Source organism: Pleurodeles waltl, chromosome 12, assembly GCF_031143425.1.
Source record: "Pleurodeles waltl isolate 20211129_DDA chromosome 12, aPleWal1.hap1.20221129, whole genome shotgun sequence".
Lineage (NCBI taxonomy): Eukaryota > Metazoa > Chordata > Amphibia > Caudata > Salamandridae > Pleurodeles > Pleurodeles waltl.
The window spans coordinates 649,583,222-649,605,412 of NC_090451.1; the positions used below are offsets into that span (position 1 = coordinate 649,583,222).

The 22,191-nt window shown below is 40.2% G+C and overlaps 2 protein-coding genes across 2 annotated transcripts in view; one reads left to right on the top strand and one right to left on the bottom strand.

Annotated features, from left to right (window-relative positions):
* The window catches only part of LOC138268530 (uncharacterized), a 237,413-nt gene that overhangs the window by 135,266 nt on the left and 79,956 nt on the right, over positions 1-22,191 (top strand). The window lies entirely within an intron of this gene.
* Positions 926-20,598, bottom strand: LOC138268529 (intelectin-1-like). Its single transcript, XM_069218252.1, has 8 exons — positions 20,546-20,598; positions 13,621-13,694; positions 10,103-10,243; positions 8,600-8,850; positions 5,935-6,093; positions 5,721-5,841; positions 4,803-4,906; positions 926-2,032 (listed from the first exon to the last, which is right to left on the bottom strand). The coding sequence occupies exons 2-8, from the start codon at positions 13,679-13,681 to the stop codon at positions 1,880-1,882; spliced, it is 990 nt and encodes a 329-aa protein (XP_069074353.1). The 5' UTR covers positions 13,682-13,694; positions 20,546-20,598; the 3' UTR covers positions 926-1,879.

Here is a 22,191-nt window from a genome sequence, read left to right on the forward strand (position 1 = left end):
TCAGACCACTGGCCAAACACATTCATGTCCCTTATTGGTAATTATAAATGTGTACAATACCCTCAGAGAAGTGAATGGTGAAAATCTGGCTACTCAAGATCTTGCAGTTCAGTCCAGACATCTAAGGTTTAATGCACTGTATATATTCATTTTTTATATACCCCCCGGGTCAAATGCAGGAAGGCATCTCGAGACTTAAAACAGTCTGCAGTCTGTCTTAAGCCAGTTAAGAGAGGGCCTGATTCACAAAGAGTTTTGCTCTGGTTTAACACACTTAGGCCTGTTTTAAGGGATAGAAACCCATTGTAATTCAGGTACGGCCGTTTTAGGGTTGTCTCAAGACAGGAAGGACCCTCGTAGTCGTAAGACTGTCTAAATGATGGGCAACACAGTTCATAAATTAGGCCCTCCTCCCTGGTTTGAGAGTGTCTTAACACTGCCGTAGGTCCAGAAAAAACGTGCTTAAATGTGTGTATATAATTATAAATAACACACTCAATAATCCCTTTTTAATCCATATTATTCTGCTTTTTATGCCCTACATGCATAGAATACTGTTGATTTTTTTCTTTCTGTAAAGCAGTCTGATCCCTCCAGCAATGTAGGCGGTATATCAACCCACTGAATAAATTAATAAGTTTGTTGGTGGAAGTACAGGTTTGTTGCGAAGACAACTGTGAGACTTCCAGAACTACTGGAAACAACAAAATAAAATCATATCAGATGAGACAATCTCCTCTGATATTGTGCTAGTGTACAAAAACAATCCTGAGGCGAGCAAAGTGTGTTGTGACTTTATTCACGCTTTGGTGTACGTCTGTCACTTCACCACACGGTGGCAGTGCAGGCCAATTGACACTTTGTGAATGAACAAGTTAAGTAAATGCAGACTACAACCAACCAAAAAGACACCAGAGAGCCCCACTACAACAAAATCGTAAAAAGCTTTAATCGATGGCGTAGCAATACAATGCAGAAAGGTCCACGAGGTTAATAACAAGGGAATCACCTAATGAAGAAGTAATTCTTGGTAACTGTTGTAAAATGGTACTAAAGGTACAGGTCTGTTCTAGACAGTGTTTAATTAAAGGCAATTCAACATTTCTTGTCTGGCCACCCATCAGGCATGTACATCTAACTAAAATGGCCTCATCCCACCATAGCTGCCAAGTTTCCCAGGTCTATGCGTGCAGTGCCTAATTTGTAAATAAAAACGTGAAGGTGCCCAAAGTTCTACTTTTAAACATGTGGCTGCTGCAATTAAATGTGCGAGCACAGAATACTGAGGCAGCGTAATCCTGAAGCAATCTCGGGCCTTTTCAATCCATTCACTGCCACTCCCTCACCCTTCAGCTCACTCTTGCAGCTTTCTGCTGTCGCCCTTTGTGACCCTATTCCGTTTTTATCTTCCTCTGTCTTTCCCACATGTGCCTTTTGCTCACAGTAAATGCTTGAGGCAGAAAAATAAGTGGAAGTCCTCAAAAATAAGTGGTGCCTCGCACTGGACCCAGTGGCTCAAATTAAGCACCGCATGCCTGACTAGTTAGACAAATCCTGTTTTTAATTAGAATTCTCCAGCTCGTAGTCTTAGGGTACCTAGGATTAAACCGGGACCACGAGTCCCGGAATTGTAAGGAAAAAATGTGACTGACCTACCTAGTCACACATTGGCCAGGGCCGCTTAGCAGCCAGGGGTACTTGCTTCAATAACATTCACAACGATACACAAGATAACGACAATTTCTGGACTTCAAACCCGGCCGGCCGCCCCTAACATTGTCACAAACCACTTTTTTCTGTTGTACTCGATTTTTATCATGAATGGGGGAGAAAGTGTGAGCGGTGAGATATTTGTGGTACAACAGTGCCAACCGGAGGCTTAGCGGTAGAAGAGCAGCACGGCGGATTCTATAAAGTCTTTGCTAGCGCTCGCTCCTTCATGGGACCCGTAGCCGTTCCAGTCCAGGGCCGAGAAGTCTCCGCACTGCTTAGGGTGTCCTTCGGGAAAATAGCCTCCTCCTCCAAGGCAGTGCTGAAAAAGGGAAAATTAGAGAAGGTGATCGCCAGACCTTAAAGATGCAGCTAGAACATCTTTGCACGTTAGTATTAGTACCAGTATTGTGCAGTAATCGCAAAATGTCTTCAAACCTCATGCTAAAGACAAAAACATATGAGGCTAGTAGACGCTTCTAGGGACACGCCTATTTTCTACGATAGGCTACCTTTCGAATTATAGTGAGATAGCGCAGTGAGCTAATGCGCCTGCTCCAGAGATCTGTTGTAGCATGTATGAAACATGATCTAATTTCTAGTAAGATGGCTCCCTCCGAGCGATACACCAACTACGTGAAGTATTTTGTGGCCAGTGATTAAAATTAGCTAATTTCTCACATTTTCGGGTGTATTTAAGCATCACAAATCTAAGTTCTGCAAATCAAACAAAACAGGTTTGACTAACAATTAAGTGCACAGTTGGACTAAATACTTCATATTCTGTTGCTTGTGGGTGAAAGGCCAAAAAAAAAGTTACAAGGAATTTTGCACTGTTTAGCAACACCCTTCATTCATGCCAAAACCTACAGAACATATCTCCGCCATCCATTTTGCACGTAAAAACACAGTTCCAATACTTTTGGTAAAAAACAAAAATAGTCTTTCAGCCCTCCTGTATAATGCAAACGCTTTCAAATTCAAGTGCTCTTGAATTCAAAAGTGCACTTGGTCTGCAAGTATGAAGAGATGCCTTGTACAGCGTTTTTTTCAAGTTTTAACAAACAGCAAACAAAGCCAGTGTGGCCAAGAGAAAGTACAAGATTTCTCAAGTATTTCAGATTTGGAAAGGCTGAAGAAATGCTGAACTTGGGGAAACATTGTTTTGAGGGCTGCTGACTGAACAATCTTATGCATCAGGCATCAGAGAGAATGTCTAGGACTGGTGTAATTACAGCCTGAGGCCTGCCAGGCCTCAGGACCTCCTTCTCTGAGGATATGTAGGGGCACAGTTTGTGTGTGTGTGTGTGTGTGTGTGTGTGGGGGGGGGGGGGGGGGGGGGTGTTACACCACCCTAATAAATGTATTTTCTGATAAATAGTTGGGTGCATGTGCTTTCAGTCTGGTATGGAGAGGTGTCTGTCGGATTTCACCAGGAATTTTTAAACACACAGACAAAAAAACACACACACACACACACACACACACACAGACAAACACACACACACACACACACACACACACTCTCCCTCTCTGTTTGGAGAGACTTAAAAAATGTTACTTATTTCACAAAATAATGCGCTTTCTCTCGCTTAGTACACCTACCAATCCTCATTCCTCTCTCTTTCCACTGCTTCGTAAGCCCTTCTCATGCGTCTTGCTTGTTGAAATAATGTATTTTAATATCATGTGCCAGCATGATTGTTGGGAAATCTGAAGCTAAGATTTCCCCCCCCCCCCCCCCCCCCCCCAATCATACTGACCAAGCTACGCCCCAGTGTAGGAGTGTCATTCATAAAGGTAACTCGGGGATTCTTGCCATTCAGCCGGCAAATCCACCTTTTCCCAGCTCCTCACAGGGTAAGTTCAGCTCCTCATCAACCACACCTTGGGACAAGTTGGGTTGAAATGAAAGCGTCTGATCTACACAGGTGTGTCCGAAGCTTATGTGTGGGCTGAGGCCAAGATATATGGGAGGCACTTATTGAATTCCATTCCGAGGTGTAGTTCATAATTAAGGAATATCGTATGCCCTGGAAATGGAAAACACAGCATTTGACATCATTTAGTGGTGTTTCTGCTTTAAATGGTTTAAGTAGGAACAGAACTGGTTGTTTTTTCGTTACATAAGTAGTTGCATAGGAGCGCAGGGGCCCCAAGCAGTATGGGCCTTGCCCTCCCCTTGTGACAGCCTTGAATCTACAGAATGAAGGCTGTCGACTGTGCATTAAAACCGCAGAAAGTCTACGGAGCAGATGGATCCAAGGTTTTTATTAGGGGTGGGCATAACTCATGTAATTCCTCAGAACATGATCACACGTAATTATCCATAAATTCAGCAAGATTACACCAATTTACTGCAAAATTCCACAAGATTACAAGGAATTATGCAAGAAAATAAATTCTACATTTAGTATTGTGTCCAAAATGGATGCAAGGTTACATTTTGCGCCAAGAAATAGTCCTAAATGTTACAGAACATAAACAGTAGCTTGAGCAACTGCTCGCGTTTGCTACATGTTTTCTTGCTGTAAATTGTTCTGTCTCCCAAATTATTTTTAATTACACAGGTGTAATCACATTATTATTGTAATTCTTCATCAAATAGTAATACCGAATTATCAAAATTACTCCAATTACTCTGGCATAATTGCAAATGTCCCCAGGCCTAGTGTATTTATGGGAAAATGTCTTCATACCTGTGGCCTGCACATATGTATGCACAGCACAGGCTCCATCATCAGTTTCTTACTTCAGTGCTGTTCTAGTGCAGGTTAAAAGAGCCAGACGGTACATGAAAAGTCCAGAGAAAATGTGTGTACAAAATGAGCTGTAAAATGTATTACTTGACAAAAAATGTTATCAAATTTTGTTTTCATGGGGGAGTGCCCCGCTCAAACTCACTTGCTCCTTGAAATTAACTAAATGTGTTACATCCTATCATTTTCAAAGACCATCAACCAACTGCTGCCTTTCAATGATTGAATTTTTTTTTTAGCTGTAGCATTTCCCATATAGACAAATGTTTCTCAATGTCAAAGTAGGTACTTCCTTAACATAATTATATATTCATTCCACGTAATAGCACTTACGTGTTCAGAATTGCAGCCGGTAACTCTTACTCCAGCGCAGAGCGCATTCACCGCTCTCTCATGATTGATCACCCGGAACTGTACATAACCAGGAACAGTTTCATCTGTTAAAAAATTGGAAAAGTTTAAAAAGTGCCTTTGTGGTGCAAAGAGATAATATTAAGAAAAAATACATGTTATTGAGAACTCGGTCCCTTTCTCAAAAACCATATATGATTCAAGAGTTTGCATTTTGAAAAAATTTGTAGACAACAATGGACATTTGCAGAACATTTTCTGGAGGTTAACAATATAGCTAAATAAAAAGTTCATGGAAAAGTTGATAAAGTCTGGAGAGTTGTTCTGTCCCTTCTTTCTTGAATCTGAACTAGAGAAAAAACTAAATCAATGGATGAAATAATTGTGGTTCTCTCTATTCATGTGATTTTTCCAATGGAATATATGTGGAGAGGGAAAATAGGTTGAGGCCCAAATAAGAAATCAAAGGGGTGTAGAGTTAAATAATAATACATCTATTCTTCCTCCTATATGCTTGTCTTGATGATATGTTAGTCTACATTTTGAGTTATTATGTGTCTAGGTCGATATTGCTCACCTTAATATGTTGACGTAACACAACTGTCACTCTTCTTTTGGTTGTATAATGTGTTGATAGAATCTGAGTGCAGAACTATAACGTATAGTGCTTTGCACATATATCACTGGCAAACCCAAGCAAATTCAAGATATCCACAAGAAGTTTGAATCCTAGATATTAAAACAATGCACAGCCTTTTTATGTGTAACTCACCTACATTTAGAACTTATTTGGGCAAACATGTTTTTGGAACATAGGCATTAAAATAACATGCAAAGATTGCTGTCTTAAATGATAACATTTTAAACTTATGATAGTACTAATGTATTTCAAACACTTACCTTTAGAAAATGGAGAATAGTAACTGGCAGTTTTCTCAGCAGTGCCGAAGTCATAGACCACTGGTATCGCTGGGCCATTATTTATTGGGCAGACCCCTGCATTATATCTCACTGGATATTTCTAGAGCAGAGAATTTACATATAAAATTTAAAAAAGAATGTCACTCAGATCCATTAAATTTGATACATGTTGCAGTTTTAGGGTCTCCGTTACCTTGTAAAGTCGAAAGAGATTGCCTCCCAGCACTGGAAGGAATCCAGCCTTCGTGTGATACCTCAAAAGGGATGAATTTCTCCAGGTGGTCAGAGGTGTCTTGTTGGGCACATGCCAAAGAGACAAGTCTTTTGCATATATGTCATAATATCCAGGGTTCTGTAAAAAAAAAAATTGTATTGAACTGTGGTGAATACTTTTTAGTCTTTTTTTTCCGACAGTTAGTTTGTGAATATTTTCAGACAAACAGATCCCATTGAAAAAGATGAGCAAAACTTTGTCTAAATCTGCCAATGATTGGATGTATATATTGTGTGATCTGGGATCTTCTGTGTCTCATAGTACAGACCTATCACTGTAGTATTCTGTTCCAACCAATAGGACAAAAATAAATGAGGAAATTACTAACCTTGATCAGCGCTTAATTTGTAAAAAAGAAAATAAGCGTTAGGGCCCAATATTTGTTAGGAAGTCACTTCAGCTTACGCCAGTGCTGCCAAATGCTAGCGCCAATGTTACCTTGGAAACATCACTCTCACAAATGTGACAATTTGGCCCATCCCAGGTCACCCAACGCTGTGACAATGGCCTGGGCAGACTGGTCATATTTGTTTTGAATGTATGTTGAATTGTTAACACCAACATGTGGTGGACTGTTATAAATGTGTGCAGCAGTTAAGAAATAGGTGCTGGTGCTGAGCACTGGCTAACACCAGCACAAATGAAGCACTGATTCTGATACAGAGCTCTGACAATGTAATTCTTACATTATTCTGGGACCGTATTGCAATCAACCCACTATTTTAGTTGGTAGACTACTAAACTACTGGATTATCATACTTAAATAATGTGCTATAAAAATATTGCAGCCTAAGTATTGACTTTCATGATCTATGCGGGTGAGTATATACAAGATAGCGTGCATGTCCTTTCTAGTAGTCTTCCTCTATGCAGCTTACCTTTAACCTTGTGCAAACAGGCCTGGAAGATTGGTGAGCTGCGATTTGATAAGCCGTAACCAGACCAATATACATGAGTAATACTCAGTGTCTTAGATGTTAGTATGCAACTTGGATACTGCAGTTCTCACCTAAGCTTCCATCAATATCTTTATTGCTGCCTGGTCACATGACTTACAACTGTGTGCTTACTTCAGAATCCAAGATATGTAAGCATGATGAATTCCTACCTTCTTGCAGCTAGACAAGACTCACTCTGAAATACAACTGACTGTTCTTTCTAGTGTTTGCTTCTCGACCAAATATATACTCAATTACTAGGGTGTTCAGATTTGAAACCTAAATATCAGGACACTTCACAAACATAAAAGTATGGATACAAATTCACATCACCAAATGTCTTCAAAAACAGTGCTCACCAGCACAGAAAACACGGAAAATGAGGCACTAGGGGAAATAAATGATATGCTAATTTTAAACAGATTATCATCTGTGTTAATTCAACTGATTTCTAAAAAAGGTGTGTAAATAATCATGTATTGGAACGCATAAAACCTTGCCTTCCTCTGTGTTAACCAATGCTCTCTAAAACCGGGGCAAGTGCTGCAATGAGAGAAATCTGTGGGGACAAATTATACAAAAAACAAGACTTTCCCAGCAAATCTGGGATGATTGGCCACTCTTATCAATTCTGCTGCTGGCTTTTGTCAACCCACTTTCTTTCAAAAGAAAACGCCTCAGCCCGCCTCATCCTCGACGTACCCCGCAACAGCCACATCTCCGCACACCTGAGACACCTGCATTGGCTCCCAGTCAGCAAAAGGATCACCTTCCGACTTCTCACCCACGCACACAAAGCCCTCCACGACAAGGGACCGGAATACCTCAACAGACGCCTCAACTTCTACGTCCCCACCCGCCCCCTCCGCTCCTCTGGCCTCGCACTCGCCGCCGTCCCTCGCATCCGACGCTCCACGGCGGGTGGGAGATCTTTCTCCTTCCTGGCGGCCAAGACCTGGAACTCCCTCCCCACCAGCCTCAGGACCACCCAGGACCACTCCGCTTTCCGGAGACTCCTAAAGACCTGGCTGTTCGAGCAGCGATAACCACCCCCTTTGTCCCTAGCGCCTTGAGACCCGCACGGGTGAGTAGCGCGCTTTATAAATGCTAATGATTTGATTTGATTTCAAATATACTCCCTCCGTTGGATTATTTTATGATCATTTCATCATGCTTTTAGTCTATAAATTCTTCTAAATCAACTAATATTCAATGATTCAGGGCAAAATGAGGACAGTTGCAAACATGAATGTGTAATCAATGAGACATCTTTCACAATCTGTGATCTGTAAACTAAATGTAAAAACATGCAGAAGGGACATTTCTAACACCGTGATCCACTCTCTCATGATGATTCTAGCCATCAAGATGGTGAACAGGTTTTGTAATAAATAGAATAATTTCTAAGCAATGTCGATAAAGATGATACTTTTATCAGCTTTAATGGAACACAATAGTAATAAGTTAAGCACCAGGTAAAAAGTTTGAATCCCGGCAAGGCCAAGAAAGCCTTTCAAGTTTGGTTAATTTAATAAGATTCATATGCAAACCCATAGACGTGGGTAAATGGTTTTCTTCTAAACTTGCTTTCTAAAACGTATCTATTCGCACTACTGTTCGTCACAAACGCTTGCTGCATCTCTCACCTTGTAGTCATCACTGGTAGCTCCTGCAGCAGACCCGAATGTGGCATAATTTGCCCAGTTTCCGTCTCCTTCCAGGAAGTTTGGATTGTTCCCCTGTTGGCTGGACCAGCGGTCCCCTGTAGTGCATTTTCCAAACATGTTGTTTTCATGGATGCTGGCCACCAAGGTCCATCCGCCTCCGTCGGTGGTCATGTCGCAGAAGGTCTGGTACACTTCTCCAGTCTCAGTCATGAGTGTGTAGATTCCATCTCCTGAAGATAAAATGGAATGCAAATAGGTCTGAGGCATATGTTGAAACAAGGTCTGTGAAAGCTAGAAACACTATGATCCTTGTTGCCTTGACCATAGGTTCAGGCTAAAGTAGTCATCTGATTTCAGACAGTTGTGGGACTTAATTACACCAGGAAAAAGTTGTCTAAGATTGTCTTAAACCAGGTAAGGCAGCCTTAAGACTGTGTGAAGTAAAAAAAAAAACTGAGCTTGATTTACTGAATTGTTTCAATTGCATAATTCAGTCTGTAAGACAAAGGAATCAGGGTTAACAATGTCTTAAACCAGAAAGGCAAAGCTGACTTAAGTTAGGGTAAACCATAAAGCATATTTTGTAACTCAGAATTAAAGCATTCTGGTTACAGTATAATTTAATATTAAGTGATGAGAATGAAAAATGAATTATTACAATTACAACAGCAAAATTAAAACATACCTTTCTGGCAAATATTAGTGAAAGGTTTAAGAAATATCAAAAACACACAAATGCAGTATCTCAAGTAGTGCTAATTGCTGTAGCCTTATCACCAACAAATTGTTCTCTGTATCTCCTATCTAATTTTGTTATTTCCCCACCTGCACCTACCTGACCTGTTATCAGGTGATGTGGCACAGGCAAAGATACAGGGAGGATGCATAAAGAGCACAAACAGCACACCCAAATGAGGAACCGAATGCTTGCATCCTAAATAGGCAGCCTCCTATATAGATAGATAGATAGATAGATAGATAGATAGATAGATACACTAATACAACATTTCTAGAGTGACTGGGACAAGGACATCAATCTTACAATTACAAGTGAAGAAGTGGGAAACTGATAAACTTTCTGGATCACAATGTGGCAATTATTTCGAGTTTCAGATTAGATCAACCATGCAAGTGAGATCTAGGTCACAGGGACATGGTGACAGAACTTTTTCTTTTTACCTGATTAATAGCTCTACACACTTTCATATAGAAAAGCCTGTTAAACTAACTTATGTTTTCCAGTATTTATTGAACACTTGGCCTAATTAGTTGGTAAAGTCACTGGTCGGACAAATTAGGAGAATGAATCCAGAAAGACAGAACACTAGCCTAGCTGCTGAGGAAAATAACATATTTTGGGACCCTGCTAGTGACATGAACATGACATCACTCTACAATGGATCTCACAAAGAGGAATCAATGTTTCATCTGAGAGACTTACAAGCAACAGTTTTGCAAACATTTCTTTTTCTACAAAGTTACCTTTGGGATCCTTGTTCTTCTCTTTGATTTCTCGGCAGCTGCTGCATAGGTTTGGAGGACTGCAGGGAGGGGGCTCTTCATCCTTCCAACTTGCTACTATGTCAAAGCTCACCACCTTCTTCAAGGAGTTCGTATCTGGTGCTGGTGAGGGAAACGGCGATTAATTTCAAGTCTACTTGGAATTCATCTTGCTTTAAATTAAGGGCCTGACTTGGAACTCGGTGGACGGATTACTCCAGCACAAAGGTGCCGGCTATCCCATCCGCCGAAATATAAATCCCATTATATTCTAAGGAAAGCCCTAAGACTTCATGCTGTATCAATGATCTGGAATTTGGATAGCTGCTTAAAACACCAACATATTTAGACTGATAAATAAGAACGACATACCAACCAACATCTTTCTATGCCTGTTTGTAGGCAAGACACCTTTTCATGTTCTAAAATAACAACACTATTCCTACATTTTGGAAATTTCAGTCCCCATGATTGTGGGTCATTTATAGTTAGGGTGTAATGGGGTATCTGTTAAGATATTATGAATGTTCCATCTGCCTAATCGCCGCTTCTATGATCTCATGTAAAGGAGTCTCTGGCAAAATGCTGTTTATGCTAAAACAATCTCAGTAATTTCCATCATTTTGACCGTACGATTGTAAAACAAACTGCCTCAGATTATGAAATAACATCCTTGAAATGAGTACTTTAATCCAAAAAATGATCAGGAATCTGCATTTGGCATTTAACCAATAGTGGAAAATACGGGCCAGCATATTGCATAATTTGTTGTCCATTTTGCATAATTTCCACAAAAGGAAATTATGCAAATTTTGTCCAGGTCTAGAAAGGGAGAGAAAGCTATGTTTCTGCTGTTGATGCCACAGTCAACCCTGTCTCCTCACAACCACCACGGAGAATGTGTCAGAGGGGCCCCCCTATTTAGAGCAACCCCACCAATGCCATTCTTACTGCGTTTCTCCTGTCCCTGACAACCAGATATTGCATGGAGGTCAATGCAGGAAAAGACTGAAAATGCCCTGAGTGCCACAGCAAAACTCTCCAGCAGCGAGAAGCATTGTTTCTATAGTTTCCAAAGACAAATGTCTTTGGGGGGTTGTTTTTGGAAAACAAAACAAGTCTTCTGTCCTTCAGGCGACTTGTCAATATCTATTGTTTGCTGCTGCAACTTCTGTTATGGCTGCAGAAACAGTTTCAGAATAAAAAGGTTCGTAGTGAATGCTGTGGCAGAAGTGGAATGCTGTGGCAGAAATGATGTCTGCTGACACACCAGCAGTTTTGCAGCTGGATTGCTAAAATTTAAGCACAGTTGGGCTGATTTAGAGTTTGGCGAGAATGTTATGACATTGCAACTGCGACAGAGTACCTTCTACACCACATTCAAGCTCCGCTCACCTCATTTGCAGTCAGAGACATACTCTCCGATGGCCTGACAGATATTTGCCCATACTCAATTTAGAGGGGGCAGTCGAATGGCCAGTTTTTACTATCTCTTACCACTCTGAAAAAACTCTTGGTAAGGGACAATAAAAATGTTTCACTGACCCCCATATTATGGGGAAAAAAACACCAATTTTGTTGGGGTCATTAGCTTTTGTTTTTTCAAAAACAAAATTTTGCTTTGGGATTTTGTTTTTGAAGAACTAAAAACTAAGTTAAAAGTTTGACTGCCAGGCATCATATTTGACGAAGCTGTCCATCAAGCTTTTAAGTCATTGACAGGAACTGACTGTGCGCTCCTTGCACTTTTACTCAGGGAGACATTGCAGGACCGATTTACAAAGGCGCGGAAAAGTACATAAACAGTATACAGAAATACTCATGTGGTATTACTTGAGCAGTTATAAACGTTTTTGTGAATCTGCTGCATAATTTCTATTACTGGCTGTGACACAGGACCAATAATTGTGAATCTAGGTAAATCATTTTATCTCTCAGTGCTTCAAACTGGCCTTCGTAAGTGACACCCGAAATCTTTTTTACCACTTGAATGAATGATGGGACGGGGCATGATTTAGGGGTTTTAAAAGAGATGGAATGGAAAGTGTCTAAAATAGTTTTAAAGGATTTAGAAATGTTGACCAAACAGTATCTGATACTTTGCAAGTACTTTTACTGAGTATATTACTCATCAGATAGGCTCTGGAACATCTTCTGAGCCGGTTTCTGATTTGCCCTAAAGACCTCATACTGGTGGGAATCCACTTTCATGTGATCTGGGCCTTTGGGTATATCAAGGCTTTTAAGAGCCAGGAGGCTGATAACTGCAGGATGTCCGCTGGTGAATAGAATTTTCCTCTTAGATGGCAGACCTTCGCCTAATGGAAGACCTCAATTCGGAGTGTCCAAAAAGAGGAATTTGCTTGTGGTCCTTATTTAGTTCTTCAGTTTGTGTAACTAATTCATAAATCTGCACATCCTACTGCTTAAGGCCGATAACTGCCTTTCTATACAATGACTTCCTACTGATGAAGGTGGACCATTGCTCTCCTTACACAATGGCATACTCCAGTTCGGTAGAAATAAATCTATTTCTTACACAAGATATCCTTCTGCAAAGTAGGAGTAATTGCCCTTCTCACACAATGACATCCTTTAGCTCAGGATGAATAAGTGCCCTTCTTACACAATCACATACTACTGTTCAGCGTGCATTATTGCCTACAACAGAAGGAGATGTTAAAAATAAAAAGAGATCTTGATTTCATTTGATAGAAAATTGTCTTTAATAGCCAGGCTTGGGGACTGGCTTACTATCTCTGACTATACCATGTTGGATGAATGTTTCTTCCCACCGACATTACAAAATTGCTGTGAACGATCAGTGATCCCGCCCTTTGTGATCCCGTTATGTTGCTCCTTCGCATAGTAGAACTTTGACCGGAAATCACTGTGCTCTCATTCAATACATCACGTAGAGTACTAGGCCTTGACTCCTCAACCCCAAGTGTCTTTTGTTGAACACGGCCATCTCCACTGCTCTGAACAAACTTCCACTCTAACTTGAAACACACTAGATGCATTGGATTTTACTGTGACATCAGCACTCTTATGTTGATGTCATTCATTGTACTTACCATTGCAGTCAGCATTATGATCAAGGGAAATTGATCTTGATTCAAAGACTTTGCATTTTGGGTACCTCTGAAATGTATAAGATGCTCTCGAATGATTTGCGGACATTTCACCATTGCACATACATATACACATTCTCAGCGTTAATGTTTGCACCCTGGTGATGCTGTTTTTGTTTGTTTTTACGAGGGTGCCCCGCCGTACCACCACTCCCCTTCACACGCTATCCACAGGCATTTTGCCCCCTCCAAGTGCATCACTGTTTAATTAGATGCTGCAGGGCAGACGAGGAAATGTCAGTCACCAAAAAAAGATACACAAAGCCCACATACCCTGGGGAACTATAAATACATTGCACTGATCAAAAAAAATACATAACTAATACATATGTCACATTAGATTTAAATGTATTGTTTCATTCTTACCGCAAAGTCCCAGTCCCTGAAGTGTTGATATGAGGAGCAGCAAATAATGTAGTTTATTCATGTTTAAATTTTTTCTAGGATAAAAAGAACACAGGATATTTAATCCCTTTGCAGAGTTGTAAAGGATGACTTGAGATTAACTAATGAAATAACTTTTTAGAAGAGGAATTTGGGAGATTTAAAAACATAATCAGGAGAATGTATTTCCCACATTGAGTTCTACTGAAGTAGAGGCAATTTCAGACAGGAGACAGAGACAGCTAAAATAAAGCTATTTTTGGCTTAAAAAAGACAAGAGTCTCTGGGGTGAATCAGGTCTTTTGTCATGGATGAGTCAGGGAAATAAACTCAAACTGTGAGTTAAAAAAGTGTTTGTATAGAACGAGGTCACTTTTGGAAAGCCAGTAAACCAGAAACCTTTGTAAAAATTGTATTGCATTGTATGTGGTATTTGTTCAGTGCAAACCTAGCCAAAAGGCTGCAGAACGCTGTACATGGACAAAGACAAGCAAAAAGTGAAGAAGCGATGGGAGGGATAGCTGGTTAATGGTGTTTTTGTTACTGTGTTGTATTGTAGCGCCCTCTACAGATGTGTCTTCAACTTTTTCCTAAACTGAAGTAGCATTGGCCAGTCCTGATGGCTGCAGAGATGTTGTTTCTAGATCCTGTGTCCGCAGATGAATAGGCTGCAGTCTTATTTTTTTTCCTTTGTTACACTTCATAGTCTGCAGTCAGGATGTGAGCACAGGCACCACAGATAACATATAGGGTAGGATTTCTATATTGTCAAATAGGTATCAATCAATACTAGCTTTAAATACATTGAATGCATTTAACTGCATAGGACATATGTGAGGCAAGTGGCTTTGCACAAAATACAGGGGTATCATGAAAATCTGCCCTCAGTGCACACATTAGAGTGCTGATATTAGGTTTAGGGACACAAACAAAGAAAATATTAGCATTAATTAGTTCACTATAGCTGGGCTCCATCTCAGCTTCTTTGTGGTGTTTTTGTTTATTTTTAGGACCTCTGGGACAATCCACCCAAAATTATCCAACTGTAACCAAACACTTCCACTAACAAAAATCTAGACCTATTGCCTCTGCCATTGCTTGTTAGCAATAGTACTATTTTTGGCCAGTTCAGAGAGATAAAATTGAGAGATGGCACTATTCAGACTGAAAATGGTGATGAGTAGATTGCATGCAAGCCTTTGCACAGGTACATTAACTAAAACAAATTGCTGGGTTAAAATATAATTCCCTGGTAAAAATCTGTAATAGTTATATACTAAGTGTAAAGAAGCACCTAAATACATTTAGTAACTTTGAAGCGTAAAGTAACTGAAAGGTAACATGTACCATGTGATGGAGTCAGATACCAGGTAGATGATAGGATGAGCAGTTAATTTAGAAGACAAAAAGATAGCTCACTTTGTGACCCATTTCATGCAAACTTGGGTTCAGCTACTGTCTGCTAGCAAACCAAGCTCCTGAAAGAAGACTAAACAGAACAAGGTCCCCTAAAAAACACAGTAACGTTATTTTGCTAAGAAAACCATCAATTAATAGGGTTTTCCCGAATGTGCCCAAGCACATTAACTGGAATGTAATTAGCTGTAAACTATAATGAAACTTGAGATCACAGAATCTCTTTTGCATTTGCAGAGTACACTTATACTACTAGCATGCACAGTAAGGGATAAAATGGCGTCACTGTGAGTGCTTGATATCAGGCCCATACAATCTCACAACACAACTTAACCCCCCCCCCCCCCCCCCCCAGACACCAATATCAAGGGCATCAGTAACTTTGGGTGGCTTTGGGGCCTTATATGAGGTGTAATCTTGGATGATCTCTGAATGAGGAGTAGGGAATGTGGAATACCGCTGCTGGTTCCAAGAGTAACGCTTCAATTCTCCTTGGAGGTAGTAACCTACAGAGATGCTGGCCCTCATAATCCATCTATGTCTGGTAACTCTTGTTGTTGGCCCAACAGAATTAGAGGACACGCGGAATGGGACCTAAAATGGCATGCTAAAAATACATAATATCTATGAGGTAGTTCACACAATTTATTTACTTACTGTGTAGTTCATGGGATCATTACATAGTCCTATTATGAATTAGTTGGTCATTAAACGCTTGACCGATGGGCTGCCAAACAGCTAGTATGCCTGAGGCTTGCATCTGCCAGACCCACAACAGCTCACCCACAAAATGTTTTATTTTCACGAACAAACTCCTTGAAAGCTGGAAGCTGGTTTGAAAAATCAAGCATGCAATGTCCCTTCTGCAAATGGAGTTTTCTTCCTTTATTTGGCAGCTCAGTTCTATAACCCCGACCTTCGTACTAGTGATGTTGTTCGTCAACCCAAAAAACAACTGGAAAGGCAGTGTCCTGTGGTGCATGGGCTGCAAGTAAAGTGGTACCCAGGGCTATGTCAGCTGAGGAATCACTTTTGGAAACTCATTGGTTTCACTGGCACTAAGGTGTCCAGGACACTAGAAGTTGGGCGGATGTCCTACCCATCATCCTTTGTCGGATTTCCTTTATGTCCTCACTATATTAAGGCCTTTTTTATTTAAAGTCTTGATTACCTCCACAAATGTATACAAATATTAATTGTATGCTGTGCTGCAGGATCCTCTCAGGAAAAACAAATAAAAACAAATATTCTACAGTGATTGGAGCCTTTTCTTACGGAACCACCCTGCTCATCCACCCAGGTACTTTTGAGCAGAGAAATAATGCCTGGTTATCACCCTGCCAAAAAAGACATTTTAGCTGCCATAAGTAAGTCTATATTTCCAGATATTTAAATAATGCCTAATATCTATAGTCAATATCTAAGATTTTTTAAATATTGTACATACTTAAGTAAAGATAAGTGAAATTTTTTGCCCAAATTGTTGAATGGAAACTGAGATTATGAAGACACTTGTGTATTAACAACAAAATAGCCACTAACTCATATCTTCTGATTCAGCTATTTGTGTGTGTGTCCTGTGACTCAAGACTGTTTTAAGGATTTTAATCGATAGGATATAAAATGCACTAAATTAATTGGTAGCAATTACTAAAATAAAACTAGAGTACCTATGCAGATGCAGAATGTTTCTAAAGAAAACTACATTTTTCAGTAATTACGATGGATATGTAAAAATAACATAGAAGTTATCTTAAGTACCAAAGTGATTGATATTTTATTTAAAGGGCTTGACTGTTTTTACTACCAGCATGTGATTGTTTTTTAACTCAAGTTTAGTCTTTGAGACTTCCCAGTTATTGCCTTCTCCATGGTTCAGAGGGTTTCACACTTTCCCTACAAACTCCCCTAGCTTTCTCTTGCGAGTGGCTGGTAAGCTGAGAGCACTGTGTAGGCCAATGCGTCCCTTGTTTAACTTTTCCACACATGAGACTCATGCAAATAAAACGTACATACAAAATTCTAGTGAAAATCATGCCTTTTAGGGCTATACCCAACTTATGTCGAACTTTGTGTACTTTTTATCGTTTTTTTGTTAAGAGTGTGACATTTTGACGAAAATAACTTTGCAACTACACACTCCCGCAATCTATGACAATTTAAAAAATGTTACAATTAAAAGAGCTGTTTAAGGTACAAATTCGAGAGTTCCAAACCATGGTGAAATTGCTTAGTTTATCAGTTTTCCTGCAGTTGAAATTTTGGTAGCAGGATATTCTTGCAAAAGAAGCTGTCGATGGGAGAATTTTGCCTTAAAAGCAAGTTTTGTAGAACTCTCCACCATTTTTTGAAGTGCTGGCAACTTCGCTAATCTCCAGAACATGTCATAAATAAAAAATAAAAAATAACATAAAGTTGGGGTCGGGGGCGCAAAGTCAACCAACATTTCTCTTTTGGGGCTATTACATTGAAATTAATTTCTGTTGCTTATTTACATAATAGCTCATTTGGGATGCACATTTGGGAGTTAAACCACAAGCAAGCTGAAACGGATGCTCCATTATATTGCACTCCTGAATGAAAATTTTATTTTTAAACTTCAAAAACTTTAATATCCTTTTGTAAATTATTGTAGGCTGAAAGAACATAAAGAAACATACAATCCAGCAAAACGGATCATGTTTCAAAAATATCGAATGTAATATGACTAAATAAACCTATTTTGATAGATAATGAACCACTGTAATTCATCACTTCATATTTTCCGCACTAGATTATATTGATTAGGTTACATATGGCAGAATCCATGCCAGATTTCAGATTACCATATTAGGTAAATTAATAAACAAATGGACCAATTCATAGAGGAAATCTGAACCAGTGAATATACTCCTGCGCTGTGTTGCAGATTTACGATTTTCCTCAAACACTCCCAGTAGTACACCTGGAGCGATGTGCCAATCAAAGCTTTCCAGGCTACCTCTGAGAATGCTGGGTAGTGGTTTTTGACTCCACTCCACTCTTTACCATAATAAGGAACTGTGTGGAGGATACAGCTAACGAAAGGAAGCGCTGATGAGAAAGAAGCATTTCGCTGCCTGGAAAAACCTCATCTGTTACCACTCCACCAAGGTGTTTTGGTGGTGGTGGAGGGTTCTGTTCCCCTTTCCAGCCTGGAAGAGGAATTACCGAATCCCTTTACATGAGTGAATTTTTGATCAACTGTCGGGTGGGAAAGGGTCAGAGAGGAGTTTAGCAAATGACAAGAATCTCACAAGATCGTGGGAGCTCACACAATCCCTGGCAAATAATGTATTCCAACCCCCCTCCACCCACCCCTTATGTGGGGTATATCCAGTGCTTAATTTGTAAATAAAAATTTGCTGGTGCCCAAAGCCTTCCTCTGAAACACGCAGCTGCTGCATTCAAATGTGTGAGCAAAGAATACTGAGGCAGAGTAAACCCTAAAACCATCTAAGGCCTCTTTAATCAATTTACAGCCACTCCCTTCCCCTTCAGCTCACTCTTGCAGCGTACATTAGAGCCGCGGGATGGGATCAAAACTATGGAGCCTTGGTATTTGTCAGGACACATTCAATAGCTTAAGGGTACTAAGCAATACTTTGGGTCCCACATGTATTATTTTACAAATTAAGCAATGCATTGACACCTGGCAGATAGACACTCTGGTGGCTAGCTGTCGGTCATACCTGGAGCAACTTTACGTTGTAAATTTATGTATCTGACTCTAAGTGACTTTGTGAATCTGTTCTAAATAATCCAAATGGAACATAATTACATAGCCATTGAATATCCAGAAAAATAGGCATGAATCTGGCCTCCCTGACCTATGTTGGACACCCTTGGTTTAACATGAGTCCATTGGCCAGCCACTTTATCCCCTTCAAGATTCTAGCACCAGCCCTGTGCCATGAATATTTAAGAAAACTAATTACTTGAACAAAATTATTTTGATGCAATTTTTTAACGCTGACATCAAAACATAATCACTGCAGCTCATCTCAAATGTGAGCTTTTCATTTGAATTTACATTAGAAGTTATGGGACAGATTCACTTTTCTTTCATGCAATGCAGCAAGGCAACTTGCTGCACTGTGTTGCGTGAAAGGGAGAGAACAGAAATGTGACGCATTCTGTTCTCACACAGCCGCGGCGCACTGCGTGCTGCTTAGCACCAACGTAAGCACCCTTGAACTATTGTGCAAGGATACCATAGTCATGGGCAGGAATGTTTTTATTGAGGAAGGGATACCCTCTTAAGCAAAAACAATCCTTAGAGGCATATTCCTCTTACTATGTGTGCTGCCAATGCAAAGATGAAGGAACGAAGAGAAATAAAGATATTTTTTGTTACGCCTCTGTCAGGTGGGCAACTGCTTTGTGCAAATCCTTGTTTACATGTCCTTGTAATTCTGGATTTGTGTCAGAATAGATGGGTGGATGCACAGGAGCACTCATGCCCCATCTGTGCAATGCCTACCTGACGCAAAGTAACGTTACTTTGTATTCACTAAACCACGCAGAGCCACGCAAATTTACTTTGCATGGCTTTGTAAATGCAAAAATGGTTCTGCCTCCGGAATACGCCACAAAAGTGAAGCAACCCAGATGCAAAATCTTAGTAAATTTGGACCTATGTTTGCAACAAAGACCCTAAATATCTTTCATGGCATCGCTAGACTCGATGATGAGTAGATGGACTTCCTTCCCCCACCCACCCCTTTCCCCATCGCTAGTGAAGACAGACTTGTAAGGTTTTCTGGGGAAATTTTGGGACGAAATGAGGACTGAACTGGCAAAAAGGTGTGACAGAGAAAGAATGGGACAGGCGAGAAGTCGAGAAAACACAGGAAAGACATGAAGCGACTGAAAGAAAATGTGTAAGCCAAAGGAGAGTGAAAAGAGTCCAGCTGTAAAGTAAAATGTTTGAGATACCAAGGGATGGAAAAGAAACCAGATAAGATAAGCTTGAACAGAACGATATACATGTGAATAAAAGAAGTTTGTTGAGAAGAACTTTCAATTAGGTCTGGTCTACTGGCTCAATTACAGCCTGAAGCAACAAGATACCTGAACTCATGCCCGGCTTCATCACTAGACTAAACCATGTGACGTTGGGCACAATTAATTATTCTATCTCCCTGTGGAAAAGTTTAATTCTGCTAATTTCAGGGACAGATCCCCACATCCTGTGTCAAGAGTTATACAGAAAACATACCATCTGGATAAAATATCATTCTGAGGAAATTTAGACTCAACTTTGGCATCCATTTTAATCGATTTAATAAACAAAGGACGGAAAACTGAGCCAGAAGAACAGGTACCTATCTATTGTGGCGGATTTCCTCTTGGTTTACCGCCAAAATAAACTGTGCCAATTCACAATCATGTACATGATAAATAATAGAATAAAAACAGGTGCAACTTCTGATCCCCTTGGTATGAACACGAAAAAATAGAAATATTGTACCTGGGTGAAGAGAGGGTGCTCTCCTAACTGCTGCCAGCCTCGAAACAGGACCCGCTAACCGAGTGTGGCTCCTTAAGAAGACTCTGGCTCTCCCACCCAAGGGTATTGGCAGCCCCCCAAAGTAAGCTGTCATCAGGAGGGGGTGGCTAAAGAAGGCAAACACTTCCTGGGGTTGAGCAAGAGGGAAAGCAAAGGAGTGGTGTAGGGATGAGAGAGGGAAACACAGATGTCCAGTTGAAGTCTGGGGTGGGGGGGAGAGGGTAAAAGAAAGTGTGGAGAGAAGGATGGGGTGGAGGAAAGAAGACACTACTGAAAGGATGAAAAGATGGAGAGAACAACCATAGAGGAAAAGGGTGAATCAAGAGTGCTTGTTACAAAACAAGTGATGGCAAGCCTGCGGTATTGCTCAGTGGGTTAACGTACCTGCCTCAAAGACCTAGGTGCAACCTTAATCTTACGGGTTCCTAGTTTGGCGTTTCATGTAGGTGGCTAAAAGCCAAGCATTCCAGAGCCATAAAAGTGAGTAATTATGATTACAAGCCGAGATATTAATCATGTCTCGATAATTTGTGTGTGTTATGGAGAAGGGTCTGACTAGTATATATTAGTTCAGGCATAAAGAAAAGGAGCAGAGCTGAAGACAACGTTTTAGGATATGTAATTATCTTCTACTACTAGTGATATTGATAATAACATATGAATCTTTAAGGACAGCATTTATAAAACATTTATTAATGTTCAATAATTGATATTAGTCAAATGTAGGTGTAAAATCGCCTTCAAAATAAAGGTTTACAAGTCTTTAAAATAGGTTAAAGGGTAAATTTGATTTATTGTTCATTTGACAAGTTAAAACTAATGAAAATTAGGGTTGTTTAAAAATACATCAATTACCCTCATTTCAAACAGTGTGGCAGGAAAAAATAACATGGGTAAAATTTATGGCATGGAAATTATGCTACTCGGGCAAATCACAATTTAACACAGCAGGCGTTTGTTATTTTGAAATATGAGGGATCTTGTGGTGCACTGGGGGTGGTTTTAAAAAAAATAACGAGGTCAAGCATTGAATCTCTACTGACAAAATGGCACCAATGTGTAAATGACTTCACATTATCATGAGACACCTTGATCTCAAAATTCAGGTGAGGAGTGCCCCATTGCGAATCTGTTAGGCCGTCCTGGCCCTTTAAGAATTGGGTTTGAAATATTGTCCAGTATCTGCACAGTTCATCTTTCACACACACGCCAACATTTTAGAACAGAAAAATTGGAGATTTAAAAAAACAAATCAGATTTATGTATTTTCCCCATTGACTTCTATGGAAGCAGAGGCAATCTTAGGCGGGAGGCAGCTAAAATAAATCAATTTTTGGCTCCAAAAATCGTGAGCCTTCTGTCTGAATGGTGCACATTGGCATGTTTTTCTCATTCAGACAAAGCTATTCAAACCACTGCGAGGGCCTACAGAGAAAAAACACACAGGAAGTTTGAGCCGGATACAATAAAACACTTCTACTTCACCTCCCAAAGCCAAATTCTCTAAGTGACATTGCAAACTGCTAATTATTGCTACTAGTCAGGGCCAGACTGGCCGTAGTGGGCATCGGACTTTTTCACGGGAGGCTGGAATGGTGGGGGGCCAG